A 20,486-nucleotide genomic window follows, 5' to 3' on the forward strand; every position below is an offset into this window, starting at 1 on the left:
GGTGGATGGAGGAAAGAGTGAGCAAACTGGACTGTGGCTGTGTGTAGAAATTGGTGGTGGAATGACAGACTCCCTCAAGAACTTGGAAATGGATGCTATTGAAGCGCAAAATATTTTCACGGCGTTCTGATTTTATTCAGAATAAACAATATGAATCAATGCAATATGTGCAAGGATAACTATGCTCAACATACAAATAGAAAGGCAGAGTGAGACCTGTTTTCATTCAAGTTTGGGTGTATTTTATCTTAATCCAGTTTGCCTTCCTGCGCAATGAACAGCTTGATCTGCAGCCGTGAGAAGCTTTTCATAGCATGGAGGTGAGCAGAAGCCAATTATTTTCTTATGCCTGCAGGTTAAGCTGCTTTTAAAACCCTTCTTGAAAGGTAGAGATTGATTGATCGACTGGCCAGTTAGGAAATGGAAAAATAAAATGATCTGCTGCCAGGCTGATCGTGGGAAAATGAAAAATTGGGGCTGATCCACGTTAACTCTGGACCTAGTTGTTCCATTTTTAGTTTGGTCCAGCGTTGGCCATTCCCACGGGTACTTTTTGCATTTGGTTTTTACTTGGGGAAAGACCCCTGAAAACCTGTGTTTTCCCATTCATTCTTCCTAGTTCTAAATAGTCTGCTTTTTGGGTTGTCTCCATCTCCACCCACCTTTGGCAATGGCGTTGAGCAGACACTCTTATTCCACACACAGACACACCCCACACTGTGGCTACCCTTGTATTACATTCAAACGTCTTGTCCTGCACACAAAACACTCCACTTTCGGTGATGTAGTGGGGGCCGAGGCTGTGGACTGATTACGTTTTTGCACAAAAACTTGGTTTTGGGCAACCCTGCTACTTCGAGTTCTACAGGTCTCACAGCATTAACGCCCCATAAAGTCTTGCTTCTCCCATAACCACAGGCTTGGATTGCAGCAGAAATCAAGCATGTCTGTCTATCACGGGCTTCAGCCTGCCTCCTCCTAGCTTCCAACTCTTACAACAGTCTTTAGTCCTTCTAAAATACCAGCCAGGTGAGTAGGGGGGCCCACCATTTGTCCTCTGGCACAGAGCCACTTCCTTTGTTATTTTAAGGACTCTTACTTAAGCCACAAGGGACGTGGGTGGCGTTGTCGGTTAAACCACAGAGCCTAGGACTTGCCGATCAGGTCAGTGGTTCGAATCCCTGCAACGGGTTGAGCTCCTGTTGCTTGGTCCCTGCTCCTGCCAACCTAGCAGTTCAAAAGCACGTCAAAGTGCAAGTAGATAAATAGGTACCGCTCCGGCGAGAAGGTGAACAGCGTTTCCATGTGCTGCTCTGGTTCGCCAGAAGCGGCTTAGTCATTCTGGCCACATGACCTGAAAGCTGTATGCCGGCTCCCTCAGCCAATAAAGCGAGATGAGCGCCGCAACCCCAGAGTCAGCCACGACTAGACCTAACAGTTAGGGGTCCCTTTACCCGTTACCTTTACTTAAGAGTCACTACCACACCACGAAGCTAGCCCGGCTATGCCAGCAATGTAATCCTCGCTGGATCCCACTGAATCCAGGAATTGGAAGGGACTCAGGCCCCATACAGCCTAACACACACGCACACTCAACTCACAATAGTATTTATATATACCAGGCATAGGCAAACTCCGGCCCTCCAGATGTTTGGGACTACCATTCTCATCATCCCTAGCTAACAGAACCAGTGGTCAGGGATGATGGGAATTGTAGTCCCAAATATCTGGAGGGCCGGAGTTTGCCTATGCCTGATATATACCCTGCCTTTTTCCTGATAGGACTCATGGCAGGTTACATATAAAAATGAGAACTGCTAAAACCTCTTTTGAACTTGTGTTACCCTGCAAAGGATAGTGGGATGAGAACGATGACCCTTCAGCCAAAAGAAGAGAAACTCAGCATGTGGAAAAAATTCAAATTTATTGCTGAAGAGTAAATCTAGAGACCACAGTGGATATCTCCGAAAAGCTGGAACCCCCAAACAAAGGGTTGTTGTTTAGTTTAGTCATTTAGTCGTGTCCGACTCTTCATGACCCCATGGACCAGAGCATGCCAGGCACTCCTGTCTTCCACTGCCTCCCGCAGTTTGGTCAAACTCATGCTGGTAGCTTCGAGAACACTGTCCAACCATCTCGTCCTCTGTCATCCCCTTCTCCTTGTGCCCTCCATCTTTCCCAACATCAGGATCTTTTCCAGGGAGTCTTCTCATGAGGTGGCCAAAGTATTGGAGCCTCAGCTTCAGGATCTGTCCTTCCAGTGAGCACTCAGGGCTGATTTCCTTAAGAATGGATAGGTTTGATCTCCTTGCAGTCCATGGGACTCTCAAGAGTCTCTTCCAGCGCCAGAATTCAAAAGCATCAATTCTTCGGCGATCAGCTTTCTTTATGGTCCAGCTCTCATTTCCATACATCACTACTGGGAAAACCATGGCTTTAACTATACGGACCTTTGTTGGCAAGGTGATCTCTCTGCTTTTTAAGATGCTGTCTAGGTACACACAGCTTTAATAATATTACAGGAAGGAATGCAACTGTGACAGAAACTTAAACCATCCTCACTGGCTGCCTCTATGCATTCTCAACACATGCTCCTATGTACTACGGAAAGCCATAGCAACAGATATCTTTAAGCAAAGTTATCAATTTGTCCCATGCAGAATATTGCACTTCTCTGCCAGTGTTATCTTGCTACATGAAGAATGTCTGAGTGTACAATGAAATTATTGTTCTGATGGTTTTGAAGCCAGCCCCCAGTCTTCTGACGAAGGTCAGTCAGCCCTTGGCACGCTTTACTTAAGCTGATTAGAAAATGAGAGGCAACAAGACGGAAATGCATTTTCAGTGGTATACTATCTCGATATTCACCGGTGGTCCTGAATAGTGTGCTATGGGGATTGTTGCCTCATAAAACGGTGAGGTGTTGCAGGTCCCTTTACAAGTGCCTCTGCCTCTTCCATGACGGTTGTCGTGAGCTGCTTGGAGCAGAATTTGGAAAAGCACCATAGAAATAAACTAGATCTACACCATAAATACTTTTGTCCAGGCATGCATTCTCTGTCTTGGATCTGGCTCTCAAGAGCAGCAAACACTGTGCTATTCTCATGTTAATAACTTGCAGAAGTCCAGATGTCCATAAACGTAAGACAAACTTTATGAAACTGTTTCAAAATAAATAAATAATAATAAATGGGTCATCTCTGTTTAAAGGAATTCATAGCTTCTCTATTGCTGAATCATTCTCCTACCCCAAGGCCTGTTCCAGGCTCATCTGATTCACTTAAAGTGATAGTACCCTCACAGGTGTGGGGGAAATTGGTTTCTTAATGAGCTAGGAGCTCACCTTAATTTATTCCCCTACATTTATACCCCACCTTTCTTCCATTATAAAGCCTAAGGTGACATATCTCCAAGAGATCTCCCATCCAAGTTCTTAATAGACTCAGGTCTGATTGCTAAAGCAAATAAAATAAATAATAAAATAAAATAAGTTTTCCTGCATAGAGAAAGCTAGGTATTAGAGGAGATTTGCAGCCTAGTGTTCTTCATGATGTACGAGAGAAATGTTGGGTTTTTTTCTCCTGAACCAGTGCATGGGCGTAGCCGGGGGGGGGGCAGCTGTGCCCCACCCAGATTAAGAAAACAATAAAAATACTTAACTAGCTGACCAATCGCATCGGTTCTGCCCCCCCCGCACAAAAAACCTTGCTGCGCCCATGAACCAGTGTGGCGTAGTGGTTAGAGTGTTGGACTAGGACCTAGAGAGATCAGGGTTCAAATCTCTACTCGGCCAGTCACTGACTCGCAGCCTAACCTACCTCACAGGGTTGCTGTGGGAATTAAATAAGGGAGGGGGGAAGCATGTATGCCACCTTCAGCTCCTTGGAGGAAAAAAAGATGGTATATTTAAAAATGGAATAAATAAATAAAATAATTCATTTGGCAGGGCTAGAGGAATAATACAGCGATCGAGCAGTGTATGTTGCTGCTGCTGTGCAGATCTACACATGAGCCTGGGTAGAAGCAGCCAACTGATGGTGATTTGCATGTTCCGTTACTCTTAACTGTTCGAGCCCCTCTCTGCGCAGCAGTAAATAAAAATCTCCTTTCTCTAGAGAAGCAATCGAGTGCACCAAAGAAAATTCAAGTGTCGTGCAAACTACCCTTGCAGCCATTTCAAATGTTCTGTTACAGAATTGCCTGCACTAGAATTGCACGCTGCTTTTGATGTTCTGACTTGCCTCCTCGCAAAAACTATTGCAAGCCAGGGAGTTCCTGCGAGTTACAGCCCCACAATGCTGCCCTTTGCAATGTAATGAACGAATAGAAAAAGAACCTACCCAGTTGGCGCTGACAGAAAACCCCATACATAAGCCCCAAAATGGAAAGCGAGCGATGTCCCAACCAAAGAATGGCAACTTAAGTTGACAAAATATTCAAAACTTGCAAACTTAGCATATAGAAGAAGAGAACAAGAAGAACATAGTTCTAGTTACAGGTAGGTAGCTGTATTGGTCAGCCGTAGTCAAAACAAAATAAAAAAAATTCCTTCCAGTAGCACCTTAGCGACCAACTAAGTTTGTTATTGGTATGAGCTTTCGTGTGCATGCACACTTCTTCAGATACCTTCAGATATCTCACACCAATAACAAACTTATTTGGTCTCTAAGGTGCTACTGGAAGGAATTTTTTTATTTTGTTTCAAGAAGAACATAGGTTTAAAGAAGATTGGAAAATGTTTATTGAATACATGGGAAATAACTGTACAGCTGAAAACGCTGGCAGCATTAAGATAAATTCAATAGTGTAAACAAGTTTTGATGGATGCAATAATGGAATACTGAATGGTATAGCTTTTATAAAATGTGCAGGGATTTATGATTTGTAAAATGAACCACGGAAAGAAGAAGGGAAGCCATTGATATCTTAAGGATGATGCAAAATGAGTCTTTTAAATTGGAAAAAAGAAAATTTAATAAAAATTATTCACACACACACACACACACAAACTATAGATAGATAATTTATGCAAATTGATTTTCTCTGGTGTTAAAGATCTGACTGGGACAAACCTTGTTATGTTGAGCTCGTAATTTGCACAATTTGTATACGATGTCTGTTTGAGAATGTGTGGTTTGCTATGCCTAATAAAGGATATATTTGATTTGATAGATGATAGATGATAGATAGATATATATATAGATACACACACACACACATGTATATAACAAAACTCCACACCTACACTAAATAATAATAATAATAATAATAATAATAATAATAATTTATTATTTATACCCCGCCCATCTGGCTGGGCCTCCCCAGCCACTCTGGGCGGCTTCCATAAAAACCAAAAATACAGTAAAATATCACACGTTAAAAATATAAGCCTCACCACCCCACCCCACCCCACCCCTCCTCTCCTCCCTCTTTTTCTCCAACTTTATACTGTACTCAACACTAAGGGCTCACAACAAATGTAACCGATTTGTAAGAAAGACTGCACAACATGAAAAAAAGAGACAAGGCATGGACTTTTGCAAACCAAGAAAATCTTTAATGAAAATATTTTTTTAAAATAAATAAATAAATAAATGCTGCCCCTTTGCACAACAGCCAATCGGATTGGAGAAGGAAGTTGCTCCCTTTGATGCTGCAGGCAGGGGTCCAGGCAAAGACTCACAACTTGGCTCCCCCCTCCCTGCGCTTGCAGGCGCAGCCCGGCATGGATGCAGAAGAGGAGGAGGACCCTATGCGAGGCCTGCAAAAGGCTGCCCTTTGCTCCATCTGCCTGGAGTATTTCCAAGACCCGGTGTCCATAGAGTGCGGGCACAACTTCTGCCAGGCCTGCATCGCCCAGTGCTGCGACGACGCCCGGACCCGCTTCTCCTGCCCTCACTGCCGCAGGAGGTCTTGCAAGAAAGATTTCAGGCCTAACCGGGAACTGGCGGAGATGGTGGAGATCGCCAAGCGGTTCAAGAGCCAGGTGGAAGAAGCGCCGGCAGAGAGGATGGGCAGGTGCCCGAAGCACCGCGAGCCTCTGAAACTCTTCTGCCAAGATGACCAGAGCCTGATCTGCGTGGTCTGCGACAGGTCCAAGGAGCACAAAACTCATGCAGTGCTCCCTGCCAAGGAGGCAGCCCTGGACTATAAGGTAAGAAGGCAGTTGATAGCATCTTTTTTTCCCTTCAAAATATTTATTAAGAGTTTAAAGATTACAAAAAAAGAAAAAGAATTAAACAAATCAATATAATACAATACAAAAACAAAAACAAAAAGACTACATAAAACATTGAATTAACAAAACCAAACAAGAACAATTAAAAACACTTCCAATATTTTCAATCTTAGCTTTCATTCACTTGTTTCATTGACTTCCTCACGCCTCCCTTTTTGTATTCCACTTCAATTAACTGTTTCAGCAATTCCTTTCCATCTTCCTCTGTTTTCTGTCCTGTAATTAATCTTAACATGTTCTAACCTTGTTTTTTCCCTTTAATACATTAACAATCCATCTATACCTAGTTCCTTATCACATTTCGGCAGTTGATATAATCTTTATTGTCATTGTCCCAAGCAGAACAATGAAATTGAAAAACCTACATAAAACATTCAAAACCCCTAAAAACTCTGAAACCCCATTTTAAAATGCACTATACTATAGAGACCCTTCTATACTTATAGAGACCCAGGTATCTTGCTTTTATATGTATTTAAATATTTTCCAATATTTTTTTTCAATCAACAACATTTTTTCCATTCATCTTAACACCAAATTCATCTTGTCTGACTTCCCCCCCTCACCCCCACGTTTCCAAGTTTCACATTTATTTTCCCTTGCATAAACAACAAAGAAATAAACAACTACCTGACATTTAGAAGACACCTGAAGGGAAGTTTTTAATGTGTGACATCTTAATGTATTTTTAATCTTTGTTGGAAACCGCCCAGAGTGGCTGGGGAAGCCCAGCCAGATGGGTGGGGTACAAATAATAAATTATTTTTATTATTGCATATAATTACTTTTATCCAATTCATTTCCAGTTCTTATTTTTAGCTTAATTATCAAAATACTACATAAATGCTCCTGGCTGGATTTAGGTTTAATGAGGCCCTAAGCTACTGAAGGGAATGGGGCCCTTTATATGTCCAGCTGCCCTTTGTCAACAACAAATGGTGGTACCTCTGGTTACGTACTTAATTCATTCTGGAGGTCTGTTCTTAACCTGAAACTGTTCTTAACCTGAAGCAGTACTTTAGCTAATGGGGCTTCCCGCTGCTGCTGCACGATTTCTGTTCCCATCCTGAAGGAAAGTTCTTAACCCGAGGTACTATTTCTGGGTTAGCGGAGTCTGTAACCCGAAGCGTATGTAACCTGAAGCGTATGTAACCCGAGGTACCACTGTATGCTATCTGGTAATTTATGGACCTAATAGGTATCTAAAGCCATTTGTACATGTTGCCATGCAACCAGTCTGTGCAGAATGTAGGCACCCCATATCTAGAAATGAGCAAACCAGTGATATTTTAGGGAGCAGGCTAGCAGGCGGGGCCCATGACTTACATCCTAGGAGCCTACACAACACAAAACAAAACACTGTTGCTGTATGTAGGTTTTATTTTATTTGTTTTTCATCTTATATTTTGGAAATGTACATCCAGGTTTTTCTTTCTTTAATTTTTGGGGGGGCTCCCAAGAGAGCGGGGCCCTAAGCTATAGGTTGTTTAGCTTATACGTAAATCTGGCACAAAATGCTGCATCAATCCTGCTAATGTTTTAACACATTTACAGTGTTCCTTAACATACTCTTCCCCCCGAGTCTTGCTTACATTTCTTGTCGTCTTGATGCCTGATTTTCACAGTAAGTTTTGCCATTTTGCTCTTATCATCTTGATTATCCATTCTTTCTTTGTTGGTACGCCTTCTTCTTTCCACTTTTGGGCAAATAACATTCTAGCAGCCATGGTAAGGTAAAGGTAAAGGGACCCCTGACCATTAGGTCCAGTCGTGGCCGACTCTGGGGTTGCGGCATTCATTTCGCTTTACTGGCCGAGGGAGCCGGCGTACAGCTTCCGGGTCATGTGGCCAGCATGACTAAGCCGCTTCTGGCGAAGTAGAGCAGTGCACGGAAACGCCGTTTACCTTCCCGCCGGAGCGGTACCTATTTATCTACTTGCACTTTGATGTGCTTTCAAACTGCTAGGTTGGCAGGAGCCAGGGACCGAGCAATGGGCGCTCACCCCGTTGCGGGGATTTGAACTGCTGACCTTCTGATCGACAAGTCCTAGGCTCTGTGGCTTAACCCACAGCGCTACCCGCATCCCTAGCAGCCATGGTAGCGTACATAAACAGTCTCTTTAGATTCCTTGGTATTTATTCCCTTGTCCGTGACCAGAGGTTTCAATTATATTTGTACTGGCAGCTAACATCCCTGACTGTGACCGTGTTGGTGGCGAATTGGATTGTGCCCATGCTATATATTTAAACCATACCCACCCACACCCAAATCCCGGGGACTGTGGTTTGCACTTTAAGGAGCTACAAACCACTGTCCTTAAGGTCTAGGGACAGGATGTGATGTAAATGCATGGTTTGTACACGGTTACTGCTAGAAAATGCACGCAGCAGAAATACAATGGGATTTAGTATGAAAAGAGTCGATTCCACAGAGAAAGTCCAAAACAATACGCTCGTTTTCATGTCACTTTTAATTTGTATACCGCTTTTCTATGTTACTGTACACTAGGTGGTTTGCAGCAAAAAAACTACACAACAAAGAACACCTTATAATAATATGATCCCATGCAAAAAAAATCATAATAAAGCATAACTTTAAAATGGAACAACATTCAATGCCCTTTTTCAATGTGTTGCAGGGGGGGCAGTTAATTGGGTTTTTGTTTTTATTTTGTGACTTTACGTTGTAACTGCCCTGAGAGCTGTGGGTATAGGGCGGTATACAAATTTAATGATAATATCAAATAAAGTAATATTCAATAATCTATTCGAATATAATGGCACACAATAACATTAACTCTTCAAACATCGGCAAGTGATAATTAAGCAGAAATTCCTTCTTAACAATTGCGATAAATAATGAGCAAACTATGATCAATGAAAATAACTGCAAGGCACAACGCAGAAAACACCGCAATACATACAAAACCATGCAAAAGGAACAATTTGAGAAACAAAAGACACACAACTTTTAAAACTATTTTTTAAAAATCCCTAGACTCTTCTCCCGTCCCAGCTGTTTCTGGGAGAGGCTAATTAATTGCTCAGCTGGGCTTGAATGAGCTTGGAGTGGGTGAGGCTTTTCCCCTCTGCTTTGCACTTCCTCACTGAGAAAGTTGACTTCTGAATTATTTTAGAGTCTCTCTGTAGGTTTTCTTTTGGTGGGACTTTTCTAAACAACTTCCAGCCCAGGAGCACTGTGGACATAAGCCAGTTTGAGTTCGTCTGTCCTTTTAGTGAAGCAGTTGCTCGTGAAGAATTCGGCAATAACTTGGGGTGTGTGCCTTTAAAGCATGCATGTTCCCTCTAAAAACTCTTGACCGTTGTACAGTGGTACCTCGGGTTACATACGCTTCAGGTTACAGACGCTTCAGGTTACAGACTCCGCTAACCCAGAAATAGTGCTTCAGGTTAAGAACTTTGCTTCAGGATGAGAACAGAAATCATGCTCCTGCGGCATGGCAGCAGCAGGAGGCTCCATTAGCTAAAGTGGTGCTTCAGGTTAAGAACAGTTTCAGGTTAAGTACGGACCTCCGGAACAAAATAAGTACTTAACCCGAGGTACCACTGTAGTTTATTAAGAGCTGAAGCTCTGAGGGAAGGAGTGTGCTTCAGATGTACAGCGTCTGCATCCTTTCCCTCAAAGAATTCTGGGTAGTGTAGTTTACCAATCACAGAGTTACAGTTTCCAGCAGCCTTAAACAAACTATAGAACCCAGAATTTTGAAGGAATGAAAATGCTTTGAATGTGCTTTAAAGGTGTATACAGTCAGCAGACTGCAAGTGCATAAGCCACTTACCACTAATAGTAATACAGATTGGTGGGGGATTTACTTTTTAAAATAAAACATTCATACTGTTGTTAATTGTATGAATAGCATCTGATTTTTCTGTCCTATCAAAAATAAGTATTTTTCCTTCCCCAGGAACAAATTCAGACTGAATCACAGAGTCTTAAGCAAGAGAGAGAGAAACTGGAGGAGCTTAAACAGGCCGGTAAAAGGACAACTGAAGAAAATCTTGTAAGTTCGTCTTTTAATTAGCGCTAACCCAAACTTTGTGGGGCGGGGGTTGTGAGAACCATCTTGAAAGTTATTTGTGGAATGAATAATATCCACTGGGAGGATTGACGATGATTTTCATTTTCTTCCTGCGTTTGTTCACAAACTGCTCTGGGACTAAGTGATTTCTTAATTATGGTACTTCTGACCCTGCAGTCTCTTGTGATGTGTAGGAGTCCTTATTTACCAGTGCGGCCTATTCTGACTGCTGTTGCAACATACAAATGATCATATCTTATACACACAAGTATTTGGTGCCAAAAAAACCCACCCCATCCCTCATTCTGTACCTTGAACAACATTAGAAATATGTAAGAAAATCTGGCATTTATGTAGCATTTTTCCTAAATGGCTCACATACATTATTACAGTATTTCTGTCCACATAGCAATACAGTGGTTCCTTGGTTCTCAAACTTAATCTGTTCTGGAAGTTCATTCCAAAACCAAAGCGTTCCAAAACCAAGGCTCTCTTTCCCATAGAAAGTAATGCAAAACGGATTAATCCGTTTCAGACTTTTTTTAAAAAAGCAATTTAACATGAATTTTACTATTTAAGGAGACCATTGATCCATAAAATGAAAGCAATAATCAATGTACTGTACAGTGGTACCTTGGGTTACATACACTTCAGGTTACAGATTCCGCTAACCCAGAAATATTACCTTGGGTTAAGAACTTTGCTTCAGGATGAGAACATAAATCGGGAAGCGGTGGCGGCGCGGCGGCAGCAGGAGGCCCCATTAGCTAAAGTGGTGCTTCAGGTTAAGAACAGTTTCAGGTTAAGAACAGACCTCCAGAACGAATTAAGTTCTTAACCCGAGGTACCACTATACGTGTATGTGACATGAAGTATTTTATATAGGGGCACATTCAAAAGGCCGTATACAGTCCATTCTATCCAGGCCTAAGTGTTTACAGGATTGCATTGTTAGTACTTTACCCTTCCTCCTTTACCCTTTAATTACAGGAAAAGTTGGGTGCTGAAAGAAGGAGAGTGGCATCTGCATTTGAGCTGCTGCATCAATTTCTTGAAGAACTGGAACAGCCCATTCTGGATCAGCTGAATGAGCTGGAGCTGGAGATTAAGAACGGGCAGGAGGAAAACGTTGCCAAGTACTCTAAGGCAGTTTCTGTCCTTGAGGACCTGATCAATGAGATGGAGGAGAAGTGTAGGCAGCCAGATAAAGAATTCCTGCAGGTGAGAACATGAATTTGTCAAGAGATTTTGACTGAAGACTAAAATATGTGGAGTCCTGCAAGTCCCGGATTCGGCGGCGATAATAGAATCCGTGGGTTATTTTATAGGCAGAGAATTTTGTGAAGCCTTAAAGGCTGAACAAATATATTTGGGCATAAGCTTTTGCAGACTTCATCAGAGGCCTGAAGTGAAATCTTAGTTAGCAGGTATATAAATGAGAAAATTGGAAGTGAAATGGCATTGAGGTGCAAAATTTACAGTCAGTGATAATGAGACCTTAAATATGTTAAATGGACTAATAATAATAATAATAATATTTATACCGCACCCATCCACTCTGGGCGGCTCCCAATCGAGTGTAAAAACAATACACTTTAAACAATACACTTTAAAACCTTTACAGCAGCAGATTGGGGGTAATTGCTGAACTATTGTTTTGCCACCTGAAGTTAGAGAGCCTTTCACAAGAAGTCATAGATAGCACAGATACAGGTTAGCACTGGAAAGCTAATAACACATATTGTGTGATAGCAAACCTTTGCCTTGATTAAATTCACAAGTGATGATATTGAACTTCTTGAAGAATTCTAATTAAACTGTTTCACGTTGTCTTTAAGATGCTACAAGATACTGTTTCAGTTCAAAATTTGGTCGTCTGAGAGTTAGTATTATATGGCAGCATTGCCAAGTATATACTAGCCACTGCTGCTAACATGGCTCTGGTTAATAGATTGCTAGGTTCTCTGTTTCAGGAGTATGCAAAAAGTAAACATAGCCATATTGGTCCATAAAAAGACCTGACAAAATGAATTTCCTTCCTGGAGGGCCTTGGTATAACCCTAAACCCATTTAGCACTTATCAGAGAGCCTCATTTGCACGTCTCCAACTACATTGCGGGTGGCGTCGCAGGTGGCGCTGTGGGTTAAACCACAGAGCCTAGGACTTGCTGATCAGAAGGTCGGTGGTTCGAATCCCCGAGACGGGGTGAGCTTCCGTTGCTCGGTCCCTGCTCCTGCCAACCTAGCAGTTCGAAAGCACGTCAAAGTGCAAGTAGATAAATAGGTACCACCCCGGCGGGAAGGTAAACGGCGTTTCTGTGCGCTGCTCTGGTTTGCCAGAAGTGGCTTAGTCATGCTGGCCACATGACCCAGAAGCTGTACACCGGCTCCCTCGGCTAATAAAGCGAGATGAGCACCGCAACCCCAGAGTTGGTCACGACTGGACCTAATGGTCAGGGGTCCCTTTACCTTTACCTTTAACTACCTTTCACGTTTCATCTTGGAAGGTTTCTTCCATATTCATGGCTTCACCACCGGCCATTCCCTTCTCACGCTTCCTCCTTGCTATGTTTTGCCATCTAACCCGATGAAGAGTTCTGGAGACCTTGAAAGCTTGCATGGTACCATGTGATGTTTGGGTTAGCCTGATAAAGGGGTTGCTTAAATAATGGATTTGGTATCCTCAACATGTCTGCTCTTAAGATCAGCTGAAGGAAGCAGAATGGCCTTGGAAAGGATTCTATGTCCATAATGTGAATTTCATTTTCCTCTACTTTTTCACCCTTCTAGAATGTCAAGGACACCTTGAGCAGGTATGTATGCGGTCCTTTCCATCTCCTCCTTCTGTAAAGGGGCTGAGGACTGACTTCATATGTGCATGTCCTGGGATAGCTCAGTTGGTAGAAGAGCGTGAGACTCTTAATCCCTGAGTTCAAGCCCCGCATCGGGCAGAAAGATTCCTGCATTGCGGGGATGATCCTCCCTCCCAGCTCTGAAACACTATAATTCTAGGTCCCATCATCTGAGCACTGAATGCAAGATAACTTACAGCGAAATGTGTGCATTGGCTCCGCTGAAAACAAAAGGAGCTGGTTGGATGTTGGTTGGTAAAGACTTGAAATGGTGGCGAATCAGCGAAGATCAGGCTGGAGTTGGGGCACAGCGTGAAATGATCCTAAAGGTTGCTTACAATAGATGGTGATACTTATGCACAAACCCACAGAATCTAGCAGTCCTGAGTCCCCTGGCTGATGGATGGTGGAAGAATAGGCTCCTCTTTGGCTCTGCAGTCCCAGAGTTGAGTAGATTTCCGGCAGGATGGGAATTAAGCTCTCTGCAGCAACTTCTTTTCTGACCAGTGATTGGAGCAAGGCTGGTCATCTCTTTGCTGTGGTGTTCTTCAGCTTTCAGTTCCGCAGTGCCAGAAGAAGTTTAAATAAACAGGATGTGTGAAGTAAGGGCTTATCCACACTTTCCAGGCTCAGGTCTCTGCTTGAAAGCTCTGGGTCCAAGCATTTTTCTTTTTTTGTCCTGGAGTTTCCTCTATGAAAACCGCTCTTTAGCTCTCAGTTGGAGCAAATGTCAATTTGGGCTTTCCTTGGATTGCTATTTGTTCCAAGTGAACTTTAAAGAGTGGGTTTTCTTTTTTCAAATAGATTTTTCTTGGGGTTTAAGAAGAAAAATACAAAGATTACTATTGAATATCTTTTTTGTCCAAACTAAAACATTAATCTAAAGGCTAAAAAGAGAAAGGAAATAGGAGAAAGGAAATAAGAGAGAGAGAGAGAAAGGATGATATAGAGAAAAAGGAATAGGAAATGATTTAAAAGAGTGAAAGAGAAGTTGAGAAGCTAAAAAACCGTTATTGAAGGTTTTTAACACACTGAGCTCTAAAATCCAAACACGTTTATAAAAAGATAATTAAACGCATTACAGTGGTACCTCGGGTTACATACGCTTCAGGTTACAGACTCTGCTAACCCAGAAATATTACCTTGGGTTAAGAACTTTGCTTCAGGATGAGAACAGAAATTGTGCTCCATTGGCGCAGCAGAAGCAGGAGGCCCCATTAGCTAAAGTGGTGCTTCAGGTTAAGAACAGTTTCAGGTTAAGTATGGACCTCCGGAATGAATTAAGTACTTAACCTGAGGTACCATTGTATAGCGAAGAAGAATAAAGAGAGGGAAAATATAAAATAGAATACTCATGATCCTTACAAAACACAATTATATTAAAAATATAAAGAGAAAAAAGAACAAAGGAGACATAATTAAGATAATAGAAAATAATAGAAAAATACATAAAAAGAAGCCCTAAAGGGCAGTTTTTTTGTGGGGAAAGCTGTGGAACAAAAAAGAAAAAAGGTTGTTCAGACATGGAGCTTTAAAGCTCAGTATGTGCCTGGAAAGAGCAGAGGAAAGTTGAGTGTGGATGAGCCCTAAGAGTCAATGCAGAGAGCAGAAAAGGGAAGAAATGTGGGAGATGACAAGAACAGATCAGAGGAACCAATCAAGACAGTAGAAACGGGATTGATGGTAAGAAGTCCGATCAAAAGAGCATTGCATGCCAGAAAGCATTTTGATAAGGTGCAGCAAGGGAAGCCTATAGAAAACCTAGTTCCTAGGCTGTGTCTGCTCCTTAATCCCAAGTTATCTTGCCACAGAATGCCTTCCAGAATAATTTCAGTGAGTTTTCCTCTTGCCTAGGTCTAAGAAGAGACCATTTCCTTTGGAGGAGGTTCCTCCAGATGTAAGAGAGAAACTCAGGGCATTTTCTCAGAAAAACATTTCCCTAGCGGAAACCCTGAAAAGAGTCAAAGGTAAAGGACAATTGGCCAAAGTCCTGTTTCTCCATGATTTCTTGCTGTGGCCTTTCCAACTTTCTTACTGGGTTTTTCTCCTGACGGTCCTACACTTTTCCTCCTTCAGTGTATTTGGAATGTATCTGGTTTTGTCAGTGGGGAGAATAATAAATAATAATAATAATAATAATAATAATAATAATAATAATAATAATAATTTATTTATACCCCGCCCATCTGGTTGGGCTGAGAGAAGTATGCATAAAAGACTCTCCTAAACCTATACTTGAGTATCAATATTAAACAGTACAGATAAATCTGTTTTACATCAGGAACCTTAGGCAAAGGGAGAATAATATTTTTGCACATTGATTCTGCCTCTCAGTCCCTGGTATTCGACACGTAGGATTCTAGACTCTCCTTCTGTCTCTGAACTTCAACTTCTTTCTCCAATATTTAGTATGAAATTGGAAGCCTTATGTCATATTATTTCCCCCCCTTTTTTCTAGAGTCTTTGTTACTTGAACTCCAAGAGAAAGAAGATGATAAGAAGTCTTTAGAAATAGGTGTGTAGAAAAACAATCAGAAAACGATAATATTAATTATATAAAAACAAAATAGAATTTGTGTGGTGGCCCATGGAATAAAAAAACCAATAAAACCAAAGTAAAATGGTATAAAAATGCTTCATCTAAAGGAAGAACTTCCCCCATGTAATCTGGCCGAAAAAAGGGTTATAGGGTTGCATACAGCTAGCTTTTGTTCAGTCACACGGGCATTAATTTCAATGGATCAACTCTGAGTAAAAGTAAGTTGGATGCAGCCCTACAGCAGCACACATTTGGGGCTCTGAAATTGCTAAGCAAGGATAAATTTCTGTGGCATGGAAGGAACTTTGCAGGAAATATAAATACATTCTTATGGCATGTGCTGTTGTGAAAAGCAGTACTGTGGGAGCAGGGCCAGGCCAGAGGAGTCCCTGAACAAGCTGCCCTCTGCCCCTTTGTGCTGCCTTGGTAGATCTTCCATCAAGGACATTAAGATAGTGGCTGCATCTGCATCTATTTTGCCTGGTCCTCCTCTGCTGGGTGTTGCTGCCTTTTCCTGTTGCTGCACATGGATGCCTCCCTTCTCCCCAGCTTACAGGCCCTCCAAGTGCCCCTGTTTTCCAGGGACAATCCTGGATTTACAAAAGCCATCCCAGTTTCTGATTTGATCCTGAAATGTCCCACTTTTCCCTGCTTTTATCGGAGAAATGTTGGAGGGTTATCCAACCCCCGAGCCATCTGAAGACAGCCCTGTATAGGGAGGGTTTTTAAAAAAATGTTTAGTGTTTTTATATATGTTGGAAGCCACCCAGAGTGGCTGGGGTAACCCAGTCAGATGGGCGGGGAATAATAATAATAATAATAATAATACAGTCATACCTCAGGATACAGAGGTATGCGTTACAGTCATACCTCAGGATACAGGTTGCGTTTTTTCGGGTTACGGACAGCCGAAACCTGGAAGTACCGGAACACAAGTGCCAAATCGCACTTTGTGCATGCGCAGCTGCGGGTTGCGAATGTTCATCCCGCACAGATCACATTCGCAACCCAAGCGTCCACTGTAATAGGATAGGATGTCCCTATTTTCATCAGAGAAATGTTGGCGGGTATGAACAGGGGCACTCAACAAAGCTCAAGTACATGATGTTGGGGCCCGTGGCATTAAAAACAAGATGGCTGCCACCCCAGCTACTTTGCTCGCCACTCTGACTGATATATCTTCAAAGTATAAACACAAAGCAGGGTCAGGGGCTTGGCGAAGAGTTGCAAAGGCCAGGCAGAGAGGTTTGTAGGCCTGCATTTGGGGCCTGGGCCTGTGGTTCCCCACCCCTGCCACATGGTTCCTAGCTTTGAATGGCCAGTGGGTGCAGTCAGATTAAATGTGGCTCCTGTCAGTCTTGTGTCTGCCAGGCCCAAAAGACTGCAGGGTTCAGTGAACCCCAGGATGAGCTGCGATGGGTGACGGCAGCGGAAAGCATTGTGAAATATTGGCCGTACAGAGAAGGCTGCGCAGGTGCGCGAGGCCTTGGCTGATAAGGCATTGTTTCCTGGCCCAGCGAGTGCTGACGCCACAAGACTGGGAGAGGTGCCAAAGTGACGTTTGTTTTGACATTTATTGTGGGTAAACAAAGAGTTCTGGGTCAGGAATCTTTTAGGTTTAAAGTAGGTGGGCTGCAGGGAGCATTGCAAGATGTCATTTGTAACATACTGTGATGTGTGACTAGATTTTCTGGTTGTAGCCAACTAAATCACTGCATTTACAGAACAGTTGCCACGAACGCAACAGAGCTTCCCTTTACCCTTTGACACACACCCCAACCTGCTCTGAGTTTTCACCAACACAACAGAGCAGATTTTGGGGTGCTGTGAGGGGTGGAGAGAGACAGGAAGTTCTGCTGCACTCACAGAAGTCATTCTGTGCACACAGTGATAACAGCTGCATGGAAGGAACCCTTTTTGCTTCCCTAGTTGCCTTGATTCTTTATCCACAGTCCATTTGCTGAGCCTTCAGTTCATTCCAGTTGCAATATTGAGCTGGTCTCTCTTACCTGTTTAGCCTCACCCACTGCAGTTCTGAATCCCGATTCTTTTCCGCCCAATGGTGGATTGGCCAGGGAGGTTAGCTGAGACTGGAAGCCACTGTGTTGAACCCAAAGGGGAACTGTTCCGGAAGTTTTGCTTACGCCATCTTGGTAGTCAGGACAACCCACAACTAATCTGTAGTCGCTGTAGCAATGAGCCCATATATTCACTTGCATTGATATGAGCTAATAGACTTGCTTTGATTCGTTACCCTTATCCGGGAAGCTTGGGGTGCTGGGCTCTGAGCCCAGAAAAGGGGAACAATCTGTAAAACTTGGGTATTTGCCACCTATGCCCTCATCTGGGCAGACGAAGCGTTGGGAAGTCCTAGACAAAGTGTATAAAGAATGTTTGCTTGGGTGCAGACAAGCCATCTCCTTGCTGTGGTGTCTACCCCAAATGTCTAACGGCTAGGAGACCTGACAGACTTTAAATTTACACCTTTCTTTAATAAAGCACTGGGACTGAACATACAGAGGGATAACTCAGTTGGTAGAGCATGAGACTCTTAATCTCAGGGTCGTAGGATCGAGCCTCACATTGGGCAAAAAATTACTGCGTTGCAGGGGGTTGGACTAGATGGCCCTTGTGATCTCTTCCAACTCTGTAAATTGTAATTGTATTTTCTCACTCTGTCGTTTTTGGCATCCTTCGGTATACCTCAGGGGTCAGCAAACTTTTTCAGCAGGGGGCCGGTCCACTGCCCATCAGACCTTGTGGGGGACCAGACTATATTTTAAAAAATAATAATGAACGAATTCCTATGCCCCTCAAATAACCCAGAGATGCATTTTAAATAAAAGCACACATTCTACTCATGTGAAAACATCAGGCAGGCCCCACAAATAACCCAGAGGTGCATTTTAAATAAAAGGGAACATTCTACTCATGTAAAAACACACTGATTCCCGGACTGTTTGCGGGCCAGATTTAGAAGGAGATTGAGCTGGATCCGGCCCCCGGGCCTTAGTTTGCCTACCCATAGTATACCTTCACCCAACCGCTCCCATGAGCACTCCTTTGGGCTAGTGGTTCAGAACAGTCACCGTAAGGCTCATGTGCCGCCTTGAGGTAAACAGGAGATGTTAGTGGCAGGCCTTAACCCTCTGTTCCTCTCTTCTCTATTTGCAGCCAGTGTGACCCTGGATCCGGGCACAGCGGGCCCGTACCTCATCCTTTCTGACGACGGGAAAAGTGTTTGGTTGGGCGACACCCGTCAGAAGCGTCCCAGCTCTCGGGGCCGGTTTAACGTGTACCCCTGTGTGCTGGGCTGTGAAGGGTTTGCCTCGGGGAAGCACTCCTGGGTGGTTGAGGTAGAGTCAGGCGGGAGTTGGGCTGTGGGTGTAGCTCAAGAGTCTGTGAAAAGGAAGAAGAAACTCAACTTCCGGCCTGAACAGGGGGTCTGGGCTTTGGAGCATTTGGGAGCCAATCATTACAGAGCTTTGACATCCCCTCCAACCCCGCTGCCCCTAAGAAAGGCCTACAAAAGAATCCAAGTGCATCTAGACTACGAAGCAGGTCAGGTGACCTTTTTTGATGCAGAGAATGAAGACTTGATCTTCGCCTTCCCATCCAGCCGCTTTGCAGGGGATATAATTCATCCCTGGATGTGGGTGGGGCTCCGATCCCGGCTCAGACTGTGTCCCTAACTTTACATGCACTTTGGAGTAACGGGAGTTGATGTTGTTTGGCCTATGAGCGGAGAAAAAGCATCTTAGGCTCATTCACTTCCTTGCAGATTTGTATTGCAAATCTGTATTTTTCCAGGCATTTATAAGACACTGGTGAGAGACTCCAGTTTCAATGTGAACACAGCTTGTGTTTCAGCTACTGGAAAAATTGCACGAGAATTTACTGGCCATCTGAAAAGCTATAAAATTATTGGAATTTTCTGTTAGGCGCAGAATAGGATAATGTTACCCACACAGGAAGGGAACAGGGTGGTGATGGGTGTTGTTTTTTGTGTGGATTATACTACACATTCCCATGTATTCTGGGCCAGCCTTTGCCAGCATGAAACCCTCCATATATCAGCTGCCGGGGGCTTATGGGAATTGTAGTCCAAAGCGTATGGAGGGAGGCTGGTTGATGAAGGCTGCTTGGAATACTTAGTATTGCTAGCTTGGCTGGGAACAGTGGCGGTCCTGCAACTAGCCTGCACCAGAGGGACAGCATTTGTATTTTAATGCAGCCCCAGACTAAAGTAGATCTTCTTGCTGTTAAAAAATAGTGCATACAAAATTTGGGGGAAAGCAAATGGGAAAGGGACAGCACCACATCCCATCTAGGGAATAAATTACTAGATGTAAGATACTGAGCCATGAGGATGAAATAGCTCACTAAGGTCCTTCATAGTGGCCTGTACTCCCAGTTTGCTTCTGCGTGAGATTCGGCGAAGAGTTTAAACCTCAGGTGTAATGCAGCGACAGTAACGTAGCATGGACCTTCTGAAAGATGTTCTGTTTGGTTGGATTTAGCACATTGAGGGAGATTTGTAGGGTTCTTTACAATTGAGGGGTTTGAGGAGAACGGAAGCAGGGCAGCCGGGTAGGGTTTCTTCAACCAAATCTTTACCGTGTCCTGTTAAAGTGAATTAACAATTCATAACAGAAAATAAATGGTTATAACGTTCTTGTCAGTAGCGTGTATGTGTCCATAGAAGGTATTAAGAGAAAAGTGTGGGTTATGGTCAAATGGAAAAGGGAGCCGGGATTTATTTTTATGGGAGGGGCTTATTTCAGTGTTGGAACTGGTGGGAATTTTGGCTTCTCCAG

At 43.2% G+C, this 20,486-nt stretch overlaps 1 protein-coding gene across 1 annotated transcript in view; it reads left to right on the forward strand.

Annotated features, from left to right (window-relative positions):
- The window catches only part of LOC307210928 (uncharacterized protein), a 29,810-nt gene extending 9,467 nt beyond the window's left edge, over positions 1–20,343 (forward strand). Inside the window, exons 8-14 of the mRNA XM_079967133.1 lie at positions 5,596–6,154; positions 10,165–10,260; positions 11,269–11,499; positions 13,069–13,091; positions 14,985–15,097; positions 15,589–15,645; positions 18,844–20,343. Coding sequence (XP_079823259.1) covers positions 5,596–6,154; positions 10,165–10,260; positions 11,269–11,499; positions 13,069–13,091; positions 14,985–15,097; positions 15,589–15,645; positions 18,844–19,361 — 1,597 coding nt within the window. The 3' untranslated portion in view covers positions 19,362–20,343. The remainder of the gene's footprint in view (positions 1–5,595; positions 6,155–10,164; positions 10,261–11,268; positions 11,500–13,068; positions 13,092–14,984; positions 15,098–15,588; positions 15,646–18,843) is intronic.
- The last annotated feature ends 143 nt before the right edge of the window (positions 20,344–20,486 follow it).

The sequence above is a fragment of the Podarcis cretensis genome (genome assembly GCF_951804945.1).
Source record: "Podarcis cretensis genome assembly, chromosome: 2".
NCBI lineage: Eukaryota > Metazoa > Chordata > Lepidosauria > Squamata > Lacertidae > Podarcis > Podarcis cretensis.